At 37.3% G+C, this 26,202-nt stretch overlaps 2 protein-coding genes across 2 annotated transcripts; one reads left to right on the forward strand and one right to left on the reverse strand.

Annotated features, from left to right (window-relative positions):
- Positions 1–247: 247 nt before the first annotated feature.
- LOC108675232 (calumenin-B-like) lies at positions 248–6,847 on the forward strand. The gene is made up of 6 exons (XM_018163227.2): positions 248–375; positions 1,192–1,322; positions 2,026–2,219; positions 2,847–3,089; positions 3,616–3,731; positions 5,483–6,847. Exons 1-6 carry the CDS (start codon positions 277–279, stop codon positions 5,669–5,671), a joined length of 972 nt encoding a protein of 323 aa, XP_018018716.1. The 5' UTR covers positions 248–276; the 3' UTR covers positions 5,672–6,847.
- Positions 6,643–19,504, reverse strand: LOC108675210 (ataxin-7-like protein 3). The gene is made up of 8 exons (XM_018163199.1): positions 19,278–19,504; positions 18,264–18,352; positions 17,754–17,851; positions 15,606–15,705; positions 13,957–14,136; positions 10,466–10,549; positions 9,738–9,813; positions 6,643–8,131 (listed from the first exon to the last, which is right to left on the reverse strand). The coding sequence occupies exons 1-8, from the start codon at positions 19,363–19,365 to the stop codon at positions 7,644–7,646; spliced, it is 1,203 nt and encodes a 400-aa protein (XP_018018688.1). The 5' UTR covers positions 19,366–19,504; the 3' UTR covers positions 6,643–7,643.
- Positions 19,505–26,202: the final 6,698 nt, after the last annotated feature.

The following is a 26,202-nucleotide window of genomic DNA, read 5'->3' on the forward strand; positions in this document are numbered from 1 at the left end:
ATGACACTTGCCATACTCAGGCACCACTGAACTGGCTGCTGAGAAGCTTTTTATATTGCACTAGAAAGCTGAAGACTTGTGACTCTGATTTAATTACAAATAGATTGTATTATTTTGTATGTCGGTAACACAAGTGCTATGGCAACATTAGTGGCATTGTCAGTAGGGAAATCAAAACCTTGATTAAGACCTTAGTTTTAATCTTAATTATAATGTCATTGTTAATTTGTTATGTATATAGTGGTTGTGATAATATATCTGCTATGTTTTTTTCAGATGGCTGGTTTAAAAACATCATGTATTTTACTGCTGCTTGTTGCTGTGGTTGCAACAAAACCAGCAGATGATGACAAAAAAACGAGAGTAAAGCACAATGTAAGTGGATTTCTGTCTTTGATATCACTCAAGACTGGCTGCTCATAAGTGCAAAGTTAGTCTTCAGAGTATGGAGAATGATTATTCAAAAGTCACTAGTCCGTTCTTAATTTATAGATGTACATGTTCAAAGTTGGAAAGATTCTCCCTGTGGGCAATTTCATGAATTGTAGTGTTCCTTCTGGAGAAGTTTTATGTCTCGGAAGAGGCTCTAGGTCCCTAACATCTTGCACACACTACATTTTCATAGTCTCAATTTGTGCTGTTGAACTGGGCTTTTGGTCCCCATGTATAGGTCAAACAATGCATGTCTGCACATCATATTTAACTGATATATGACTCATTTCCAATACTAAAAGTGAGAAATTTTTTCTGTTAACTTTCAGACATCTCTGATTGAAATAATTCCTAGTGAAAACTGATTGTGTTGGAAATAATTCCTATTGAAAAATAATTCCTAACAATTGTGCATTGCATTATCCAACTGGGTAACACTTTAATCCTGATTTGAAGTACAACAACGTTCCATCTTTATCTACATGAACCATTGATCAAAATATCAGGAATTGTGCCAAGTCAATCATAAGGATAGAAGTGACAACCACAATGCTGAGATTATATTTATAATTTTTTTTTAAATCATCTGAAATTCTCAAAAGATTACCATCTACCTGAAGTTTATTCATAGGCCTTGTCAGATATCAATCAGGAATTCATCATTTCATAACTGATATGCCAGATAATAGCTATAAAATAAATGAGGCAAACTGATTTTTCTATTGACAATTCCTTAACCAAGTTTTTTTTTTATTCCAGGAGCTGAGTGATGAGGAGCATTTCTTGAATGAAGAACACAATCCAGACTATGACCATGAAGCCTTCCTTGGTGAAGACGAGGCTGATATATATGATCAGTTACCTCCAGAGGAGAGTAAACGCAGGCTCAGGTGAGCTTTATTTCTTCAACTCTTCTAAGCTATCAATATTTTTATTGGGATAACTTGAATATTTTGCAGTTGTGCTTATCAATGTGTGGGGTATGCTAAATTGGTGGACATAGAGGAATTGCAAGTGCATTGACTAAAGTTGAAATTCAAATAAATCTAAAACGTTTAAACAAGCCACAAAATTTGTATGCATGACTGGGGCAAGTAAGTGGGCCAGGAACATTCCCATTTCAATGTGAGACATAACCAAAGGCATTAATTTATAGAATTGAGCCAGTAAAATATGTGCATTTATTTGGTGGTTAGTACAAAACTTACTAGAATTTTCCATGCTTTAGTTTTGAAAAATGTTTATTTTGTGCATAGGTTTTTGTAATTTGAAGTTAATTACACTTATGCAATGCAAAGACATTTCAATCCTCTCAAACTGAAGTATTCTGGATGAATATTCAATCATGGAGTTTTGAACACTAGCAGCTTTATAATTCAGAACACTTGCGCGTGTTGTTCGGGGATTTAGTACACTTGATTTCTCTAACAATTATGATTTCTCTGTCAGATATTTTTTCTACATCAGGGAGTGAGCTGTAAGTAAGACCGGTCCGGAACACTAAAGATTGAGCTGTAAATAAATTATTCAAGTCAGAGATTGAGCCACAAGTAAGATTTCTCTGTCAGGGACTGAGCTGTACCTTTATTACAGTTTATTAGTGGACAAGATTGACAGCGACAACGATGGTCAAGTGACGCAGCTGGAGCTGAAGCAGTGGATCGAGTACACACAGAAGCGCTACATCACCGACGACGCGCGACGCCAGTGGAGCGCTCACAACCCCAAGGGAAAACCCAACCTCAACTGGGACGAGTACAAGGCTCTGGTTTATGGCTTCATGGATGGTGAGAAAATTTTAACTTTGTGTAATGATAAGTAGAATAACTTATAAATTCTACTTAATTTATGAATTAATTAATAAATGGATTGAAGTTTGTATTCCAATGTAAAGCTCCATATCCTAAAGACCTGGGGTTCATTGTTGTTGCATTTGTCCTTGTACTCTCATCAGTAAGGCTTTTTGAGATGAGTTTGTGTAGTTCGCGCGTTATTGATAATATTTTAGCTGTATTAACTTTAATAATGCTGATTATCTACTGTTTACTTGGTCCTGTGAATCATATCTTAACACGAGTTTCCCCAAGGCTTTATATGCAAACAGTAAAGGAATAAATTCTTATATATAGTTACAAGTATCAATTGAGATACTAGGCCCATGAATACATTTAAGCTCTTGTCTACAGATAAATCAAATATTGTCAATGCTATCCATATCTCACCCAGTAACTAAAGTTATCGTCAGTACACAAAAGCTTCAAAATGAATTATTGGAACTGTGCTACTAAACCACGCGAGATTAGACGTAGCAGCCAATTTCACATGTGTGATTGATGAGCTTAGCTTGAAAAGCTGTCAGTGATTGGATGACAGGTTTGTTATGTTTTGTAGTATGGCGTTTTTTTACTTCTCAGGATTGTCAGAAGACGAACTGAAGACGGACGACGAAGGCGAGTCGTACCTGCAGATGTTGTCACGTGACGAACGCCGCTGGAAGCTCGCGGACACAAATGGTGACGGCGAGCTCAGCTTTGAAGAGTTCACGGACTTCCTGCATCCAGAAGAGTCGCAGCATATGAAGGACATTGTTATTGTTGAGACCATGGAGGACATTGACAAGGATAAAGATGGCATGATCTCCATGGAGGAGTACATTGGTTAGTCCTAGTCGCTCGCGACATATCTTGATCTCCATGCATGAATATATTGGTTAGTTTAGCGACTCAAGGCCTCTCAAGATGTATCCTAATCTTCATGCACAAGGATATTGGTTACTCTCAAATGCATGTTGGATTTATCGTCCTGAAGGTAATAGAATGTTTATTGGTTTGTGTTTAAATTTGATCAGAGTTTTTCTAAATGATTAAATTTATCTATCGATATTCAAAATTAATGTTTGATATTCCGCATTTCAAAAGAATATTGTCAGAAATAATCATAATACTATGTATTGATAGGCGGGAAAATTTTTAATTTTAGTAAAGCTATAAGTTTGATGTGCTGTGTAATGGTAGGAATGTTGATATATTTCACCGGGTTGCAGGCGACGTGTACAAGGTAGCACAATGTGCTGTGTAATGGTAGGAATGTTGATATATTTCACCGGGTTGCAGGTGACATGTACAAGGTAGCACAATGTGCTGTGTAATGGTAGGAATGTTGATATATTTCACCGCGTTGCAGGCGACATGTACAAAGGGGCGGAGGACGAGACAGAGCCTGGCTGGGTGAACAACGAGCGGGAGCAGTTCGCTCAGTACCGTGACAAGAACAAGGACGGAGCCATGGATAAAGATGAGGTCTGGTCTGATGTGTAGCAGACATATAGACTCTTCTCTATATTCTTGTTGTGACGTTGTTGGTTAGTTTATTATTGATAAGAAGGTTTTCAGGTATTTGCACGTGTTAAGAGACCACCGTTTGTGAGACCACTTGTTTTATGTGGATGTAACTAAGTAAAAATAGTTTCTCAAACACAAATATATTAGGTGGGTACTTGGCTTTATTGTGGGTGATTTGGAGCTATTAATGTACAAATGAACTCTTTTACAATTTTAAATTTCATCAGAAACTTATTTAAATGACAAAGTTACCAGCAATTAGCCCTTCAGTTGAATTTCAATTCTTGCAAAAAAATCGCCATATATCAAAATTATCAGGAATTAAGAATAATCGCACAATACCTAACTCTTCTTGTTCTAGCAGGTCGTGTAATGGCCCCGTGTATTACAGGTCGTGTAATGGCCCCGTGTATTACAGGTCGTGTGTATGACCCACCCTCTGTATTACAGGTCGTGTGTACGACCCACCCTCTGTATTACAGGTCGTGTGTATGACCCACCCTCTGTATTACAGGTCGTGTGTATGACCCACCCACTGTATTACAGGTCGTGTGTATGACCCACCCTCTGTATTACAGGTCGTGTGTATGACCCACCCTCTGTATTACAGGTCGTGTGTACGACCCACCCACTGTATTACAGGTCGTGTGTATGACCCACCCACTGTATTCAGGATTCGTACCGGTATTTAGAAAAATAATTCCATGAATTTTCCATGACTCTCCATGACCATCAATATAATTTTCCAAGACTCGTCAGTTTCAATTTGAATATGTAGTGGAAGACATTTTTACGCTAACTCAGGAATAGACTTCGTATACGACAGATTTAGCATGACTGAAAGACTAACCGGGCATATTCTATCATCTCCTACAGTTGATAAATAGCAAACGTGTAAATGCATAGAGCAGGCAGACACAGAGGACCACTAATCGGAAATGCGTGACTGCGCTTTGCTTTTCTCTTCACTGTGTTGCTTAGCTAACTTGGTGTGTTTGTTGCCTTTGGTGTGGCTCTTCAAAGCTGCTTCCCCCATATTTGACACATCGAAGTCTTTCGAGCACAATGTACATATCGCCATACCTTCATGCTTTGGATGGCGAGCAAGCCAGTCACGACAAGCTTCTATTCTTAACCCAACGTCAAAAAATTTACACTTTCCAGACATGGTGATGTAGTAATTTCACGCTGAAGATGGAACGCTGCCACTGCAGATTAAAAAGTTATCCAATGCAACTGAGCTCGCTGACCGAGCTCTCGTGATTGGTACTCAAATCACATGACCGGCGGTCACATGATTAGAGAACCAATCAGAACGCAGGAAACAAGAGACTGCACGAACAGTAAACACACGCAGCCCAGAAAAACTTTTCTTCTTTTATTTGCAAATTCCATGACTTTCCATAACCTGAAATAAAATTCAATAACTTCCCAGGCCTGGAAAATGAAAATCAAATTCCATGACTTGCCAGGTTTTCCATGGCCAGTACGAACCCTGTGTATTACAGGTCGTGTAATGACCCACCTACTGTACTACAGGTCGTGTGTATGACTCACCCACTGTATTACAGGTCGTGTGTATGACCCACTGTATTACAGGTCGTGTAATGACCCACCTACCGTACTACAGGTCGTGTGTATGACCCACCCAATACTACAGGTCGTGTAATGACCCACCCAATATTACAGGTCGTATGTATGTGTTGCAGGTCAGGGACTGGATCATTCCCCCCGACTACGACCACGCGAACGCAGAATCTAAGCACCTCATAGGCGAGGCCGACAGCGATGCGGACGGGCAGCTCACCAAGCAGGAAATATTGGACAAATACGACGTCTTCGTCGGCTCTCAAGTTACAGACTTCGGCGAGGCTCTCAACAGACACGATGAATTCTAACATCCCATCTTACTTCACACATACAAACCCCTGTTTTTATCACAAATGCAGATATCAGAGTAATTGTTTGTTAGCTACTCTTCCTCATCTCATTCCCGAGCGCTCTTTACTTAAGTCGGGTGTCAACTTTTGAATTTTGTTTTCTTCAGGCACGCGAATGCACTTGGACTCTATTTTCCTATATGTACCTAATGTACTATATTTTATTTCGATTAGGATCGTACAACCGAAAATATTTTGCAAGTCTTGCTTGGGTTTCGCATATTGTGACTGTCCCATCAAATAACTTGAACGCACATAATCCACTGTCAACGTTCCAATAACGAGCCTCGAAAGATTTAGAAGCTCTCAGGAAATTAAATATTTTTCAAGAATAGCATCATGGAAATAATATTTTGTAGGCAACATTATTCTCGTAGTTCAACATGCTATAGTGATAGCCTTTGTAAATGCGCCCTGCCAGGTATATACATTTATGCAATTTAGACCTCATATTGCCGAGTATGCTATTGTTCTTACATACTCAACATCGAGCGCTTTATTTCTCATTGGTTCTGTGGATATTCTCAATGCTCAATCCGGGAAGCAACCTTCACATTTCTGTATCTGCTAGAAGTCACACAGACTAGTTAATTTACCTAGAATTAAGATCATTGCAATAGATCATTGAATCTCTATGTCAGAGTAAGTAGGCTATAAGATAACCTTCCAATCGAAATGCTGTTGAGTACTCACTAGTGTATGTATAAGCTTTATCAATAACACAAAGTTATTCCAGATACAATCAAGTGCACATTAAATATCAAAATCTGTTGCTCCTTTATGAATATTTATGATAATTTTCTTAACCTAAATGCTGAATTACAAGTAGAACTTTTTTTCACGCCTACCTCAACGTTTTGAGGGAGAGTGATCGGGCATTACTGTAGAGTGCTTATTTTGGCAGCTTCTAAAATAATAAAACGACGGGAGGAATTACTGTAATCTTTGATAGTATATTTGCTTGTAGAAAATTTATTACGGATACATGAAAATCAAGATCTTGACAGTTGACATTAACCATAGTATTAAGGGGCCTGAAATTCTATTCTTTTATGATTGTAGTGATAAGTCGCCTTGTTGCAAGTGACGTTCATCTTCCTTAATTAAATCTGTGAAAAGTAACCTTTGCCAATACCTACATTTTTACTGACTGCATTGTGAATAATTTGAAGATGTAATTACATTGAATTTATCCTATTTACACGAACGTGAGATGACAAAGTTTCAATGTTAAATCGAAATGATGTCCGAGAGTTAACGAGTCTGACATAACTCTATCATCAAATTAATGCTCTCACTTACAGCGTAACTGGAGCAAGTAATTTAGTTGGTTAATATTCGTACGAGGTTACCATGGAACCTCATCACAGCCTTACGAATCGTAGGTCTCGAGAAGCTGTCCTATAGATCCAAAGCAATATGGACCAGCTTACACGTCACCTATTTTTACAAGATATTATCAGTCACTATTTTACTTCAATAAGAACTTGTACAGAATCCTAATAGTGGCAAGAGTCGCAGCTAATATGTGATTGCCTGAAAGATTTCAAGGCAAGTTTACATACGGTAACTTGATCGCCCGTGAAGACAAGAAGTGTAGAGCACAGGGGAAAACTTTAACAAAACTACGCAACAGTAATCAGCCAACAACATACGGAATATTAATATTTTTTAGAAGCGCACGAGTTGACCAAGAAATGCACATCCGTTGATTTTTCAGAGGAGGAATTGTAAACGATTACATGTTTGTTTGCATAAGAGCGACACCAAACTACGTTAGTAAAGTAGAAATTTAGACATGACTCAGCACCAATCATATATTGTTAAGCTAATGGATTAGTTATGTTCATGTATGAATGACCTGAGTAAAGGACATAAATGCAATACGCTTCAAAGTTGAATCGATCAAAGAACCTAAAAAGAGGAATCTTCACTTCTCAGAACTCCTGCCGTGTACACTGCTTGCTTTACTTTTTTTCTTACTATTATTGCTGCTACTGCTCTTTCTATCACTGTGGCCAGATTTGTTGCTGCTGACGATATTAATTGCTGCATTTCTGCTATTATTGCTGTTGCTGCTGTGAGTTTTGACACCACTTTTACCACCACCGCCGCTACCACTTTGATACCGATTACTCTGAAGGAGACTTTCAGTAACCGTCACTTCTGTAGTAGATGAACTGCTACTAATGGTATTTGTGCCACTGTGAGTGATGCTCTGACTATTACTGCCACCATTGCCACTAGTAGTGGCAGCGCTGCCATTGGAGACGCTGCCGTTGCTAGAGTGGCAGTCGCCGCTGGGTGGCAGAGAGGCGGAGCGGTTCGAGGAGTTGGTCGAGTGCGACGAGAGGACGGTCGAGGTGCTGTCTGCTGGGGAGGTGGTCGAGCTGTGCAGCAGGTCCTGGTCCCATGAACCTGGGCGTTACAACACATTCTTTAAATTATACCTTATAAAAAATAATGATTGTTGTATGATAAACCTGAAAAAATATTAGTGATGCCAAAAAATACGAACCTGAGTGTTCCAACACATTATTTAAATTATACTTAATAAAAAATAATGATTGTATGATAAAGCTGAAAAAATATTAATGATGACAAAAATCATGAACCTGAGTGTTACAACATATTCTTTAAATTATTCATAACAAATTAAATTATTCATTCATAAACCTGGGCGTTTCAACAGATTCTTTAAATTATACGTTATAAAAAAATGATTGTTGAATGACAAAACTGAAAAATACCTGGTAAAAATTCACTAACCTGAGCGTTCAAAGATATTCTTTAAATAATACATGAAAAACATTTACGACAAAAAAACGAAGTGTTTAAATAGAATTTCTTTAAATTACGTATATAAAAAAATGTTGCCATATAAAAACACAAACTTGACCGTTCAAAGGTTCTATAAGTATATGTAAACAAATTAATTATGACCAAAGAATCACAACCTAGATTTTAGAGATATTTTTCAAAGTACCGTATGCTAAAAGTTTGCTAATATTTACTCATTGAAAACTATCTTGTTGAACATAAATGGTCAAGCTGACACTCGGAAAGCAATTCAATTGAATCAACAGTTTTATATTGGACGCGCTAATGCGATGCTGAAAGACAAAATAGAAGAGAGCAAGGCCTTCAACGGCCAGCATATCGGCAAAAAAAATCCTAGAAAAATAATTAAGACAACAGTGGAACAGCTGTCTTGAAAGCAGCGAATATCAGTACTTTAGAATATAGAGATATCACTAGCTATCTCAAACCAACGTCAATTTTGAAAAGATTCTGCTCAAAAGACCGGTGTTTAGATCACCTCTGAACATGTACACATATGTTCAGTCTTGAAATGCCTAGCAAATTACGGAGCAGGCAATAAGTCCAGCAGCTATCTCAATCAATCGTCAGTTATGGAAAGATCGGGTTCCAAAGGCCGGATCCCTTGTGAATCAAGTCACGAAAAGTGCAAGAATCGGCAACAGGCCATGGGCCTATGTCTTCAATGCCGACACTTCTATTCTATTCTATTTTATTCTATGAACAAGAATCGGCAACAGGCCATGGGCCTATGTCTTCAGTGCCGACATTTAGATTCTATAACAACAAGATGAACGACAATGCAAGGTTTCATGGTGCTTTTGATGATTAAGGAAGTGATTATTGAAGCCTCTTGATAGCTGCTAGTTATGGCCGCAAAGTCACTATATTCTCGATCATGTGGAGTCACGTTTTCTTTGCGAAGAATATATTCGATGAACATTGTGATCTAAATGAACAATGTAGGCTAATTAAATGTAAGAACACAGCGACTGTACAATGACAATATGATAGATGCATTATTAGGATAATTAGTAGTCTTGCTACAAATTAGTAATAATTAGTAGCCTAATTATTATTAATTTAATTAATAATTAGTAGCCTTGCTATTAATTATCCAGAATAAAACTGACTAAATTAATAATATTCAATTAACTGATTATTTATCGTAACTCAGTAATTAAATAGAAGGTAAATACGGCACCTGAAGCAGCCACACCGCCGCTGTGGGCCGTGGACGGTCCCCCAGCAGCGCCTCCTTCGTCAGCGCCGTCAGCCTCCTGCAGGGGCGGCAGAAATAAAATAATATAATATAAATAATAATATAATAATATATAATAAATATAATATAAATAATAATATATAATAAATATAATATAAAATAAAAGTCAGCCTCCTGCAGGGGCGGCAGAGACTCGATATTTCCACTGGCATACTGAAGTGCTTCACAAAATATAATCTATTTTTGGGTGTTTAATTTAATTAACCCTTTCTTTGTTTAATTGAATAACTTTATGGTGGTAATTGAGGGGTAACATTCATATAAAGTAAAGGTAGGTATTATACGATAATAACGAAAAGGTAAGGATTATATGATAAGGATCAAAAGTAAATATTACATGATAGACCAAAAAGTAGGTATTACATGACAAAGACAATAAGTTAAGGATCACATGATGAGAACCAAAAAGTAATTATTACATGATGAAGACCAGAAGGTAAGTATTACATGCCAGTGCCATAAGTTAATGATAACATGATAAGGACCAAGAGATAAGGATAACATGATAAGGACCATAAGTTAAGGATAACATGATAAGGACCATAAGTTAATGATAACATGCCAGGACCATACGTTAATGATAACATGCCAGTACCATAAGTTAAGGATAACATGATAAGGACCATAAGATAAGGATAATGTTGTCTGACCTGCGCCTCGTCAGGGGCGGCCGCGGTGCTGCTGGAGACGCTGTCGTCCTCTGTGATGCCTGCGCCGTCAGACGCGCCCAGCAGCTGTGACGAGCGTGACGTGTTATACAGTATATACGTGACTTGTTACAGTGACGTGTTATATATATCATATATGTATGTGACGTGTTATAGTGACGTGTTATATACATCATATATGTATGTGACGTGTTATATACATCATATATGTATGTGACGTGTTATAGTGACGTGTTATATATATCATTTATGTTTGTGACGTGTTATAGTGACGTGTTATATACATCATATATGTATGTGACGTGCTATAGTGACGTGTTATATATATATCATATATGTATGTGACATGTTATATATACGTGACATGTTATAGTGAAGTGTTATATATACGTGACTTATTATAGTGACGTGTTATATATACGTGACTTATTATAGTGACGTGTTATATATAAGTGATTTGTTATAGTGACGTGTTATTTATACGTGATTTGTTATAGTGACGTGTTATATATACGCGAGTTGTTATAGTGACGTGTTATATGTACGTGACTTGTTACAGTGACGTGTTATATATACGTGACTTGTTATAGTGACGTGTTATATATACGTTATTTGTTATAGTGACGTGTTATTTTATACGTGATTTGTTATAGTGACCTGTTATTTATACGTGATTTGTTATAGTGACGTGTTATATATACGTTATTTGTTATAGTGACGTTTATTTTATACGTGATTTGTTATAGTGACGTTTATTTTATACGTGATTTGTTATAGTGACGTGTTATATACAGTGATGAGTTACACACGTATGTGTGATTTGTGTTACAGTGACGTACTGGTAATGTAAGTGTAAGTAAACTGGGTTACATCACCAGAAGTTAAAAAGTAAACTCTTAAAAATTGTAACCTTTCCTGTAACACTACTGCTTCGTAAAATGTTAATAACCCAATGTAAAAGTGTTCATTAAATAATCAACTAATTGAAATTAAGTCTTTCCTACACGTGCACCGAGATATCGAACTATTACAAAAAATATCAATCAGATTTAACAAAAGAGAAATGCACTGAAATTGAAAATATGCAGAATTAAAAATCAGCATAATTGAAAATTTTCAGAATGAAAATTATGCATTTTTTATTTCTCAATATTATTATTATTACGGTATGTGTAAATAAATGCGCAGGCAGTGCATAGAAAATGTGTAACTTTTTTAAGCTTAGAAGCCAAAAGAACAATTCTGTGATGGTCTCTTTGCATCTAACAGATTTTTTGAATGAATAAAATGGCTGAGAGAAGTTCGTGGGAACGAAAAAAAGGACCAAATTCAACCAGAATACACAAGACCTTTGCAACACAACTGAGGGAAGTGAGGGCTGAGTTACTCGTGAGTAACATGAGTCTGGCAACACAACTGAGGGAAGTGAGGGCTGAGTCACTCGTGAGTAATATGAGTCATGCTGTCACACACACGCTACATTCACCCCACTCACAATAGTCATGTGAGTGAGCTTACCGCGTTCTGCAGTCCAAAAGTTAGAGGGGAAAATAAAATAAAATTGAAAACTCATGAGACTTTGCTCTCTACAGACAAGACGGCAATTTTTTCAATGCTGATCATTGTTCCCTTGCAATCAGAGAAAAATATTACTATAGTATATGAAATAATAACTCAATTTAATAACACGTCAGGCAATATATAATCGATATGACATCATTTTAAACTGCTTACAACTCATAAAAATTAAACTCATAACGGTAGCGCATTGACTGAAGGGCATGAATTTAACCTAATCTTCAGGGCATGAATCAACTTTTTTGTCTTAGATTTTCTCTAGTACAAGAATTAAAGACTGTAGGAATTCAAGAATTTAGGAATAAAAATTTTCTCTAGTACAAGAAAGAAGTTCTGCACAGGGATCATCAGCATACATCGGAATGACGTCACGTAATTCCCATGACGTCACGTAATTCCCATGACGTCACGTAATTCCCATAATAGATTGCAGGCTAAGCGTCGCGGCAGGAGTTATCGCAGTAGTAACCTACTCGCGTATCTACCTCATGCAAATGTCTTTGCAATCTATTCGGCCATGCTTTTGATAATGATAATAATCATAATAACGGTTTCAGCGTTTAGTAGGCCGTAGGCCTGTCGCCGATTCTTAACATCGCAGAACAATCACAGATTATTGCGGTCTCGAACTCGCAACTCACTGCTCCAATCTTGGTACTCTGAACTTAAACCCCTGGGCCACCAGTGGTTAAAGTGCTTTTGATATGGTTTTAACTTCACTTACTGATCTCGCGATAGATAATTTAAGAATCTCTTTGAGAAAAAAAAATATATATTTTAAGTAGATAATGCATCCATCTCATGTCGGATGCAAATCGTTAATGGGCATGTTTGTCTGCAAAATTTCACTTTTAAACTAAACTTTGTTATATGTTTGGTCAATTCAGTGTTTACATTCAACTGACTAATTTCTTTGTTTCTATTGCTGTCCGCTCACGAGTGATAGCGGAGCTGATCTCTAAGACGAGCTTGATAAATAATAGTGAATTAAATTGGCATATGCTATTATTTTGCATTTCTCGTTGTTCCAGCAATAAAGCATAGCATAAAACGTGCACAACATACAGCCTGGAGAAGACCTGAATAAAAGTTTTAGTCCCTGCTCTATTCATGCCCATAAATATAAGCAAGTAACAGAGCAGCCACTCTTTCAACAAGTTTTCATGTGAATTAAATGTAGCTTCATTTCGAGACTTTCTGTAGATTCATGCGCTCTTTCCATTAATAAACAGCCACAGAGACAAGATAATCAAAACGATAATCTCGTGATAATAAAAACGAATCCGAAGAACCACAAATGAGCCGCAGACACATGAGCAAAATGGTACATCGTGGTCTAGAAAATTGGGGCTATTGCAAAAGACATTCATAAGAAAACATTCAACCAAGTTTTGCTTGAAAATGATTCTTTGAAAATTCAGGGCTAAAAAGAAGCGATTAATATCAATACACACACATAAAACAACAAACAACACCTCCTGTGTACTAGGGACACTTCACCTGTGTACTGGGGACACTTCACCTGTGTACTGGGGACACTTCACCTGTGTACTGGGGACACTTCACCTGTGTACTGGGGACACTTCACCTGTGTACTGGGGACACTTCACCTGTGTACTGGGGACACTTCACCTGTGTACTGGGNCACTTCACCTGTGTGCTAGGGACACTTCACCTGTGTGCTGGGGACACTTCACCCATGTACTAGGGACACTTCACCTGTGTGCTGGGGACACTTCACCTGTGTGCTGGGGACACTTCACCAGTGTACTAGGGACATTTCACCTGTGTACTGGGGACACTTCACCAGTGTACTAGGGACATTTCACCTGTGTGCTGGGGACACTTCACCTGTGTGCTGGGGACACTTCACCTGTGTACTAGGGACACTGCACCTGTTCTCTGACAGCCCTGCGCTGGAAGGTGGTGTGTTGGGGACACTTCATGGAGCGCGTACACATCTTCCTGGTGTGTTCGCTCACCACACCACAGATGGAGCTCAGCACCGCGCGCTTCTCGGAGTCGCTGCCGCCGCTGATGACGCTCCACGACACGCCTTCTGCTGCTGCCTTCGCCTGCGGGGCCGAATAATGAGTTAATGATAAGGAACTTAGTGGCTAGAAAAAGGATTCTTTAGTCTCAGTTCATTTCTATTGGCCTGATCTAGTACAAAAATTTTCTTAGCTGATGACGATCCACGACACGCCTTCTGCTGCTGCCTTGGCCTGCGGGGCTGCATACTGTATTAATATCTCTATGTGTATTATGAATCATATTCCTATGTTCAATTCTGACTAATTTCATTGTAGAGATATTAATTTGATGATGAGGAACATAGTGGCTAACAAGGGATTCTTTAGAATCAATTCATTTCCATTGTATCTAGTTCACTTCTATTGTATCTAGTTCAGAAAATATTTTATGTTTTTATGGATGTAAATTCGTTTAGAGGGACCTTTCAGTCAAAAGGAATGGCAACAAAAACTAGTTTGCCTCCACGATGAGGACCAACATGAATTTAGGGTTCATTTTGAATATCTTATGTGGGATAAACCAGCAGTAAAACGCAAAGGGAAGAAGATCTTAGAAGAGATTTTCAATAACTGTTACAGGGCATTAAGTGAGTAAAGTTGTCTGTAAAAGATTTACAAGGCTTTTTATCAGAAAACACTGTTTATAGGAGCTAGAAGTAGAAGGTTTTGTAAAAGAATGCTGTTTTACAGTTGTAAGAAGAAGGTTTCTTAACAGAGAGCATTTAAAAGAGTTGTGAATAAAAGGATTTGTAACAGAGTGCATTGTAAAATAATGTTGAACAAAGGTGTTTGTGTGTAGGGGATTCTTTTGTAAAGAAATTTTCATGAGAGAAAATATGGATAAAATTCACGACTTAAAAATTTAAGGAATTAAGTCATCAAAAATAGCAGAAACAATTCTGCATGTTGCTGCATCAGAATTTATTGAAAGAAAACACAAAAGATAGCAAGAAACAAACTCCCATTTCAAGATTTTTTTTTCACAGTTTTGATGCAAACATAGAAGTTAATTTGAATTATGAAAGGATTCGCCTTGCAAAGCCATCATTAATTCTTATAAACTCTATTATTGACAAAAATTCAAAGACATTAACGAAACACTTCTGAAAAAGTTCACACAGGCTGCTTGTATAACTGGTGATGATGCATTATCCTGTTAACCCTTTACTGTGAAAGGTGCACAAAATGTAAAAATTTCAATTTTACGAGAAAAAAATAACAATAAACTTGTTTTTAGTTGCATAAATTGCAAAAGGAACTCGTTTGGAACAATGGATCAGTTTTTGAATTTCCATGGATCGGTTGGATCTGTTTTTTTAATTATTCAGCAATTCAACACAATTCAAATTACTTTAATAACAACAATTTTTAATAATAATTCAGCAATGGATCGTTTTTTAAATTATGAATGGATTTAAGAGGCACACATATAACAGTGAAGCAGATATAAATGCCCACATTAAGCACACATATAACAGTGAAGCAGATATAAATGCCCACATTAAGCACACATATCCCCCAGCGTCACGTGACGTGTTCTGGATACGTCGGCTTGCGATGCGTGATGAGTTCCTGCCCATGCCCATACACTTCTCGAGGTGAGGGGCGAACCTGCGGGGGAAGACGGGTGAGATTTGTATGTGAAGGATGTACGTATGTGAAGGATGTATGTGAAGGATGTACGTATGTGAAGGATGTATGTGAAGGATGTGAAGGATGTATGTATGTGGACGATGTCCCTCATCCTTGATGTGGAGGGAGTGAAGTATGCGATGTATGTGAAGGATGTGAAGGATGTGTGATGAGTTCCTGCCCATACCCATACACTTCTCGAGGTGAGGGGCGAACCTGATAAACAAATTAAGTAATTGGCAATATTATTATTTTAATTAGGAATTTAATGGACATTATGTGTCCATTATTTAATGGACATTAATCATTAATGTGGACATTAATGATTTGGCTTAATTAGGGGGCAGGGTGAAACTGAAGGATCATTTTAGAGCATTTCCTGATTTATTGAAAATGCGCTATTGTGTTTGTCATGTCCGTTCATCTGTCTGTCTGTCTGTGACTTCATGTTTTTGTCGATATTGAGAAAATGCGCTCTCTGTCACTCACTGCAGCAGGGCTGGTGATTTTTTTGATTTTTTTTTTAAATCAAAAAAATAAAAAATCAATTATTTTTTTTATTTTTTCATGATTTTTTTATTTATTTAATTTTTTTGATTTTTTCAGCTTTTTCGTCTTTTCGAAGTGTTATTTTTTATGTTGCAATTAGCCTACTAACAATAACAGTATATGGTTCATAATGGATGGCTAAAAAAGGCACCTATTGCCTTCAATAGTGGCCAACAGGCCAAGGTGGTGTTTACCACTTAGGGATTTTTGGGTAAACAATTATTGATAAATCTATTCATTAGCTTTGTAAAATTTGTATGGAGCAAGGTAATGATCGAGCTAAATATTGACCATATAACTGTCTTCAATATACAAAAACACTTGAGGAATGCAGATCTTCTAAACATTGAAGAGTCACACAACAGATACTGAGATAGGTAGCTGATAGCACAGTGCACAGCGCTATCAATAGATCTACTAGTTTTATGTCCTATAAATCTACCAGACTCTACCCACTATACATACCAACTAGTAGTGACTGAGTGACAGACTGCACTGTTCCCATTTAGTTAAGACCAATAAACCAATACTAAACATAAACTGAACGATAACCAAACAAACCTCATACGACTTGAAACGAGGCTTAAGTTATGCGAAAATCTAACACTGTTTGAAATAAACATGTGCACAATTAAAATATTTTATATCCATTCGCTGCATTTAATTATTTTATATATAGTCTTATATTTGTAATCGTTTCGTTTCTAGTTTTAAATTCACGTATTTGAAGATTGAAATTAAATATTTTAATTAGAATACTCGTATTAGGGAGGAAAATCTTTCTAATTTCCTAAAAGGTCAATACAATCTCAACCTCTCAATATACAGGGTGGAGCAGAACCGATTGAGCAGTTTTGAGGTAAAATAAAAGAGTAATGGAGGTGCATCAAACAGAAAGTCTATTTTCCTAGAAGTTAGAATAACATACCATTTAGAATACTTATGTTTTGAAAACAATATCTGGAAGATGGGGGCCGTTAGCTGCAACACACTGTTGGAGTCGTTCTCAGAGGAGGGAGTAACCGTAACAGTGAATTCCGATCGCTATGCTGCAATGTTGCAAAATTTCTTGCAGCCCATGATGGAACACNATGTAGCTCTGTGCAATGCTATGCCGTTTATGTAGCCCTGTGCAATGCTATGTAGTTTATGCAGCTCTGTGCAATGCTATGCCGTTTATGTAGCTCTGTGCAATGCTATGTAGTTTATGTAGCTCTGTGCAATCCTATGTAGTTTATGTAGCTCTGTGCAATGCTATGTAGTTTATGTAGCTCTGTGCACAGGCATCAGCATGGCTGTTGTTATAGCAGCTGAAAACTCATCATTAGACAAGAAATGATCTTAATTTTGCAACTCTAGTACACAAGCTAAAACTCCACACAAATTGAATGTTTGTTAACAGTTAGTAGACACAGAATTTGCAGCACAGGTTTTCAAAACAGTAACATTTTCTTACAAAACAATACGAACACACACACCTGCTAGCTGCAAGACTTCTGCTACAGTTGGGACATACACATTCCTGACTTTTCTTGATGGGAGCTTGACCGAAGACATCCAAACCCTCTACATTGACCTGAGAACAAGTTAATGAAATCCATTAATGTCACAAACTTGGTACACTTTAGGAGTATAACTACACATGTGCAGGGACATGTAGATGCATCAGGTGCTATCTGAATAAGCTGAATGTTTGCATATCATCTCAAATAAAATATATAAACATCATTTCACTTCTTAATCATCATAAACATCATTTCACTTCTTAATCATCATTTCAATAAACATCATTTCACCTAAAAATTTAATAGCTATTTAGGAACTGAAGGAGAGTAGAAGATGTGGATAAAAGTAATGAAATAAGCAAGTTCATTAGAAGATCATGTCACTCGTATTAGAAAAATGTCATCTGAAAAAATGCAAATTCAGCTTCATAAACTCGTAGTTTATAATAAATCTGCATATTTAAGTGCAGTCAAAATACTGACCTGAAGGTACTGGTTTTCATCACTGAGATCTCCAAGCTCAGCTTCCAGTAGTCCAGTTTTTACAGCTTTGTGCACTTCAAATGTTACCGCTGAAAAAAAAAACACAGGTCCATATAAACTAGAAATTTAGTTAAGATATATTGTATATTTTCTAAGTGAGAAGACAATTTTTCTGTTAAATGCAATTACAGGCATCAATGAAGTAATATTAGAATCACACAGTGCCATCAACAATAGAAACAAGTGGATTAATTTTTCATAATATCAAATATTTAGTTGATCCATGATTGATCAAACCAATAGGTAAGTATGAACATAAAAACTTATGCTGGTACATAAGTAAAAATTCTAAAAGTTAGAAGATGTTGTCAAGAAAATGTAAAATGACCAGCAAGCTCATAATTTAAAGATGCCATTCTCTGTTTGCCTCAAAAATCAAAGCTATCTAATTAATTATCATTCAAACATTCAGGCAAATTTGGAAGGACTTAGCATGATTTTTTAAAAATTTTATTCTTTATTTGAATTATTTCCAAAAACTTCTTTGTAAGTTTAGCCAGTCTCAGACCTGTGATGAAGATTCAGACTTTGGGGCTTCAAATCTTCCAGAACAAAGAACATTCATATATTCAATGGCTACAGAACAACTTAAAAAGAGCCAGGAAATAATTGAAGAATTGAAGACAGCAAAGATTGTACATAGATATTCAAAAGTTTGAGACAGCAATTATATAAAAAGCTTAGATAAAGAATCAAGGATGAGGCACATTTTCTATTATTATGCCTCAAATTAAATTCAGGTGCCACAATATATGTCTCAGATAATCTATTTTTTGAGCTAAATATTCACAAAAAATCAAATTATCTACTTGAGCCACATATTGTTGATAGTATTCCCTGCAGTAAAATTTCTCACAGTCTTTGGATTATTGGATATATTCATGTTCTTAAGATTGGAAGTTGGAATGAAGTTGATGCAAGTTATTTCAGCCATAACCAAAGTCTGGAACTCACCCAAGATGGCATCATCAATGTAGTCATGCACAAGCCACCTCAAGGCTTCATCTACATGGGCTGGGAGAGGTGACTGAGACCCTGACATTGCAAACTATGCTAGCTGTTCTTCTTCAGTCTGCAGATGGGTAGGAAAAGATAACTCTACAGAAAGTAATTAATTGTCAGAAGTTCAGCGATTAAATTTTATATGGGTAGTTATTTAACCTAATTTTGTTCTTAGATTCTGCAAAGAGGAGATGGGATTATTGTTATGGTTTATTAATAAATATGGGGTTAATAATAATGTCTACAGACATGATTTTCCATTTCAATTTTTTTGCGAGATATAAACATTATTAGATAGAGTGGATACCTTAGCATATTTTATATTATGGAATAAAGACAATTAAATTAAGGATATTATTGCAGAACCTTTTATTCTACTGCACATAAACTGCAGTTCCCCTTTGCTTAGATTACAGTCCAAAAATTTATATATATAGTATATAATAAACCATATACTATAGTACCGTCAAACGGGGAATAAAGGACGGTCAGGGTAAATGGGGACAGGCATCCCACATTTTGTAGAAATGTTGTAGCAGCTAAACTAATCAAAATATTGCAAAACTAAAAATAGTGGTGTAAAGTTCAACATTTTTACTATCTATGTAACATAAAGCAAATTAAGAAATAATACATTTACTACCTCTAAAATATCCCTGAAAGAAAGTGTGAAAAGTGAAAAGTCTGCGGGAGGGCCGCACGCTCCAAAACAAGTAGGCCAGCAGCAGCAAGAGCATACTTGTCTTGCTAGCAGCAGCAGTGCTTGCCAGACAGGAATAATGGGCAGATTTTACAGAATACCGCGGGTAAAAAGAGGCTCTTCAAGGGTGAAGTTGGAAAATTGCGGGTAAAATTTTCGTCCTCTCGGGTGCTTCTAGAAAATCGGGGGTGAGAATTTACTGTTCTCGGGCTATTTTACGAAATCGCGTGTGAACAGCTGCAAACCACCGTCTCTCAACTTCTCGCGCCGAGCCGCCGAACGAGAGGTGCCGCGCCATAGACCAGCAAATTACCTCAAATCAGCCCTGGAGCCAACATCAACCTTCTAAATGTTATTGATATAGTCATCCTGGCAGTGGCACCTAAGCAGCTGTACTCAATTGACCCATCGTACCTCACGAACTTTAAACCAACAATGCTTCAGCTCACAAGCTGCTATTCCACATAGTTAACGGTTGAAACGTCATTCTCCAATAACTTTCAACCAACACCATCACCTCGAAGGATTGGATCGTCGGCAATCATATGTATATGATACTCGTATGTTGGATGGTTCTACAGGCAATTAAGTTGAGAACACTGGTTGTCGAGTCGTTACTATGGAGTTCTTAAGAAATTAATGCAGTAGTAAAATAGATGATGAATACGATACAAAAGTCACTTGTTTTAATCGTATAACATAAATAATCTTCAGAATTATATAATCTTCAGGCTGGGTGGCCCTGCAGTTGTTAAAGCTCAAAGTACCAAAATTGGAGCAGACATGCGTGTGTTCGATACAGCTCTGCATGTGCGCCAGGGGAGCACAGCCGTGCACCACCAATTTTGTGCACCAATAAGCCCTGAATCGAACGCCTTGGATCTCTCCGGACATCCACCAATCAGCCGTGAACCACTCGGCTTTGTCTTCCTCCGGCCATGCATAGAACCTGCCGTGCACCACCAGGCCGCGGATCGAATCTGACTTCCGGGCATTGTTAAATTACGTAATTTTGCGTTCACCGCATCTGAGGTTAGGTTTCAGATAGTATAGTTCTGTTCCTAAATTTATCGTCCTTCGACAAGTGTCCGTTCGACCGAGGGCTGGTTCGACTCATGGCCTAGAGATGGACGGCTTGAATTGTTGAAGGCTACGTTCCGGAAGGCAGGAATCATGATGGTCCATTACATCCAGGGCAGTGGTGGTTTTTGGCAGGCAACCCGTGTTCCAGTTTCTGGTCAGAATCGACGAGGAGCAGTCAAGCAAAACTTGGAGCAGTGAGTTGCGCGTTCGAGACCGCAACAAGCTGTGAATGTTCTGCGTTGTTAAGAATAGGCAGCAGGCATATGGCCTCATAAATGCTGAAACTGTTATATTTATTATTATGGTATTTCTTTTGTTTATTGTTGACATCTGAGCATACTGCCTTCAATTTGCTGGGCCGTATGTATCCAACTTGGTCAAATGGCCGCGTATTCTTAAACATGTCCACATATTCTTATTATCGTGTTCTAATAATATAAGTGTTCTGAAGGTATTCCTAATATTTTTAATAATATAAGTGTACACGTATTCCATATATTGTATTCCTAATATTCTTAATAATATGAGTGTCCCCACATTCTTATTATCGTATTACTAATATTCTTAATAATATAAGTGTCCACGTACGGTATTAAAGTATCGTATTCCTAATAATTAATAAAAATAAATTTACTAATATTCCTTATAATATAAGTGTCCACTTATTCTAAATATCGTATTCCTAATGTTCTTAATACTATAGGTGTCCACGTATAATATAAGTTGTATTCCTGATATTCTTAACAATATAGTGTCCACGCATTCTTAATATTGTATTCCTAATATTCTTAATTGTCCACACATTCTTAATTCGTATTTCTAATATTCTTAATAATATAAGTGTCCACACATTCTTAATATCGTATTCCTAATATTCTTAATAATATAAGTGTCCACACATTCTTAATATCGTATTCCTAATATTCTTAATAATATAAGTGTCCACGCATTCTTGAAATCACATTCCTAATATTCTTAATAATATAAGTGTCAATGCATTCTTAATATTGTATTGCTATTGTTCTTAATATTCTAGTGCTGGTCGCCGGATCGTTGCTATGAAATTCTTAAGAAATTAATGTTTTAGCCAAATAAATTATAAATACAATACAAAAGTCACTCGTTTTAATCGTATAAAATAAAGAATCTTTAGTCTACTTCAGGCCGGGTGGCCCAGTTGTTAAAGCTCAAAGTACCAAAATTGTAGCAGACATGTGCGTGTTTGATACGGCTCCGCATGTGCGCCAGTTTCTGGTCAGAATCAACGAGGAGCAGTCAAGCAAAATTGGAGCAGTGAGTTGCGCGTTCGAGACCGCAACAAGCTGCGAATGTTCTGCGATGTTAAGAATTGGCGACAGGCCTACAGCCTACTAAACGGTGGCACTGTTATTATTATTATCTATTATATAATTGTAAATTCATAGGCATAGGAATTGCACAGCGGAGCTAGGTTATATTACTATGCGTTGAAGATGCTAGATAAATTAATTAACCCCATGTCATGTTCCAATGCTCATCTTTGTCCCCAGGCATATGTTTTGTAGATGGAGAAATAATAAAACCATCTAATCCTTGAACTTGTACACCTCCCTATTATCCTACAATTACGGAAGCTATCTACCAACCAATTCAATAGACTATTGAATTTGTCAGTAATTGTGTAAAAAATATAATAATTGAAATCGACGCGAATACATATGGTAATACATAAAGCGAAAACGTACCGTAATTAAAGTAATGAATTAGAACCCTTTGGAACTCGATTGTTCAAATTTATTGCCGAAAATATCCTTTCTTTACCTTATTACCTTAACGAACAATTTTGATGATTTTTTTTTTCAGCTGTGGAACCCAGCATGAAGAAGGTGGTCCCACGATGATCAATGAAAGGTCCTGCATCATCAAATCGTGATACGTTGCCATCTGATGAAATCATCTGCCTACGTGGGTCATGGGTCAAATCTTAAACTTACTTCAGTAGAAAATCTCTTCTTATTAATAAATGAAATTAAGTTTGTCTCAACAAATACAATATACACAATGGAGTAGTCAATATTAATTACACGTTTTTCAAAGGTTTTCTGAATTAATTTTCATATTCAAACAAATGTACTAAATCAGTTTTAACAGGGCACAAAATGGAAAAGAATCGGCGACAGGCTACATCAGGCCTACACTTCAGAGCCGACATCACTATGTTATGTTATGTTTGACATGTATCGCTCCACTCATGAGCACTGAGACAAATGGGTGGGTCTGGATGACCCACTTTGATAAGTCAACCGTGTCTGAATGTCGATACCCCATTAAATTTCAGGCATGACTCTTGTGGCATCGCCTCTGAAGCCACCCGTAGCACGGATACGAAGGGAGCATCTGGGCGTCAGAGCGACCTATCGCCACATGTGAGTCATACCTGAAATTTACAAGGCCCGAAATAGGTCAGTATTATCCACAAATGGGGGCAAGTGAGTCGAAAAAGTGCATTGCCATTCGGACGCGGTTCACTCATCAAAGTGGGTCATCCAGACCACCCATTTCTCTCAGTGAAGCATTCACTTTTACACAGTAATTGTAGGTGTGTTATGAAAGGCTTCGTAAATGATTTAAAGATAAATAATGGCATCGAATATATTAAAACTCATGTCAAATTAAATAAAGTTATTTTATTACCTCATTTGCTAACAACGAATACTAAACAAAATATTGTTGTTTTATTTCCTTACTTATGATATGCAATACCAAACAAAATATTTTTTCTTCACCCTTGATGAGTTTCGTCATTATAATCGGTACTCATGCTTTTCATATGAATAATAATCTTAGTTGTCGAATCGTGAACACTCTATGTAATTGCTTAGCATTTACTCGCACAATTATTCGCTTAGCATCCACTCGCACAACTCGTATAATGAATATTTCCATAAGCCCTCTGCAAGTTTTAAGGTTACATGTTAATGCTATGTAATGTGTTAATACGGTACTAAACTTATTAACCAAAAGTATGTAACCATGCAACCGTAAAACTCGGGGAAGGTTAAAGGGGATAGCTTGACTTGCAATAGTCTTAGGCATATAGTTCCGTTATNTCTCGTTGCAACCGTGTCTTCTCATGCTGTAAGCTTGCTGTTCATTGTTCTTGCCGAGGTGAAGTACTTTACACTTGTCAGCATTGAAACGCAGCTGCCACACATCAGCCCAGTCAACTAAACTATCAAGATCATTTTGCAGTTGCATTTTATTTGATGCATCCTTAACTGTATTATAAACTTTTGTGTCATCGGCATACATGGAGCACACGCTTGACACTACTTCTGGGAGATCGTTTATAAAAGCGACGAACAAAACAGGTCCAAGAACGCTTCCTTGCGGTACGCCACTTCGCACAGTTACCCAGTCTGATACGGTTCCGTTAATGCCAACACGTTGTCTTCTGCCTACTAGGAAATTCCTGATCCATTAGAATACATTTCCCTATATTCCCAAAGAATTCACTTTACGTAACAGTCGCTCATGCGGAACACTATCAAATGCCTTGGCAAATGGTTAATTAATCATGAGGTTAATTTCAAAAACATAATTTTTAGCATGGATTTTTAATGTTCTGATTTACGCTTTCTTGAAATTCGTAACTCTACTAAAATGCAGCATAGATTATTCAAACCTATAAAGTATTTTTCGTATGAGCTAGAGTGAACCGTCATCAAACGCTCAAAAAAAATTCGCTACTGAAGGGTTTGATGTAGCTGCTCCCGTCCCGTGTCCGTAATCCGCATTATTAGAGACGCCGCCAAAACGGTCGAGTGTGGTGAGTGACTTTATCTGTGAAAGAAGGTACGACAAATTCAGTACAGCCTTCATGTAATGAATTTTTTCTGGTGATGTGCTGTTCAAGGGCTTTTGGCCATTACTGTTGAAATTGTAGCTCTACGGGCATAGTGACAAATCAGAGACTTTTTAGAATTGGTTCATTTTAAATTTCCTAATTCACTCTAGATTTTAAACAATTTATTAAATATGATAATGCTGGTATCCATGATACTTTTCTGGTCTACTTATAAGACTCAAAAATGAACTTGAGGGAGAGTCTAAAAAACTCTCTGCTTTGCCACTATGCTTTACTTGTCTACTTATAGGACTCAAAAATGAACTTGAGGGAGAGTCTAAAAAAAACTCTGCTTTGCCACTATGTCTACGGGCGGCCGGGCGCGGTTAAATTTATCCATGGCCACGGCCCACGGGTGAAATTATCCATGGCCAATTTTGGCCATTGGCTACGGGTGAAATTATCCATGGCCACGGGTAAAATTGTCCCTCGTTGACGGGTGATTTTTGCTCTTGTACGGGCATAGTGGCAAACCAGAGCTTTTTTAGAATCAGTTCATTTTGAATTTCCTCATTTACTCAAGATTTAAACCAATTTCTTAAGTATGATAATGCTGGTATCCAGGATACTTTACTGGTCTACTTATAGGACTCAAAAATGAACTTGAGGGGGAGTCTAAAAAACTCTCTGCTTTGTCACTATGTGTACGGGAGACTCCTGCCCATTATTCCAGTCTGGGCTGAAGACTGAGAAATATATTAAATGCAAGAATTTCAATCTAAATGTGTCGGCAAGATCTTCTGAAGGCGAAAATTTTGCCGATAATGCGTTGCCGTAGGTCTTTAAATCTTCGTTCACTCTCTCCACAGTGGCACACAGCAAACGGAATTCGAACACGTGGATGTCGGCAATACCAATACGTATCAGTTAAATTTGAAGCGCTGACGCAATACGACTCACCACGTGGCAAATATTGCCACACAAAGTGACGGAATATAGGGATTTGGTAGGTTTCCATTCTAAAGGCTTTTTAATAAATATGGCAACATTTTGTGACGTTTCATTGTTGCTGACGCGTAGTGAAGTGTTTTGAGAGACATAAACCAATCACAGTTGAAAAGTGATAGGATATGTATAATGTATATAATAAAATGGACTGGAAGTGAAAAGTTCCTGGACTTTCCAACCTTTCAGGTCCTGCTTTCCAATATGCTATGTGTACTGGTTAATTTAATATCCCTCTAGAATTCCACACTGGTCAGACTCCG

Source organism: Hyalella azteca, unplaced genomic scaffold, assembly GCF_000764305.2.
Source record: "Hyalella azteca isolate HAZT.00-mixed unplaced genomic scaffold, Hazt_2.0.2 contig14089, whole genome shotgun sequence".
In the NCBI taxonomy this organism is placed as follows: Eukaryota; Metazoa; Arthropoda; class Malacostraca; order Amphipoda; family Hyalellidae; genus Hyalella; species Hyalella azteca.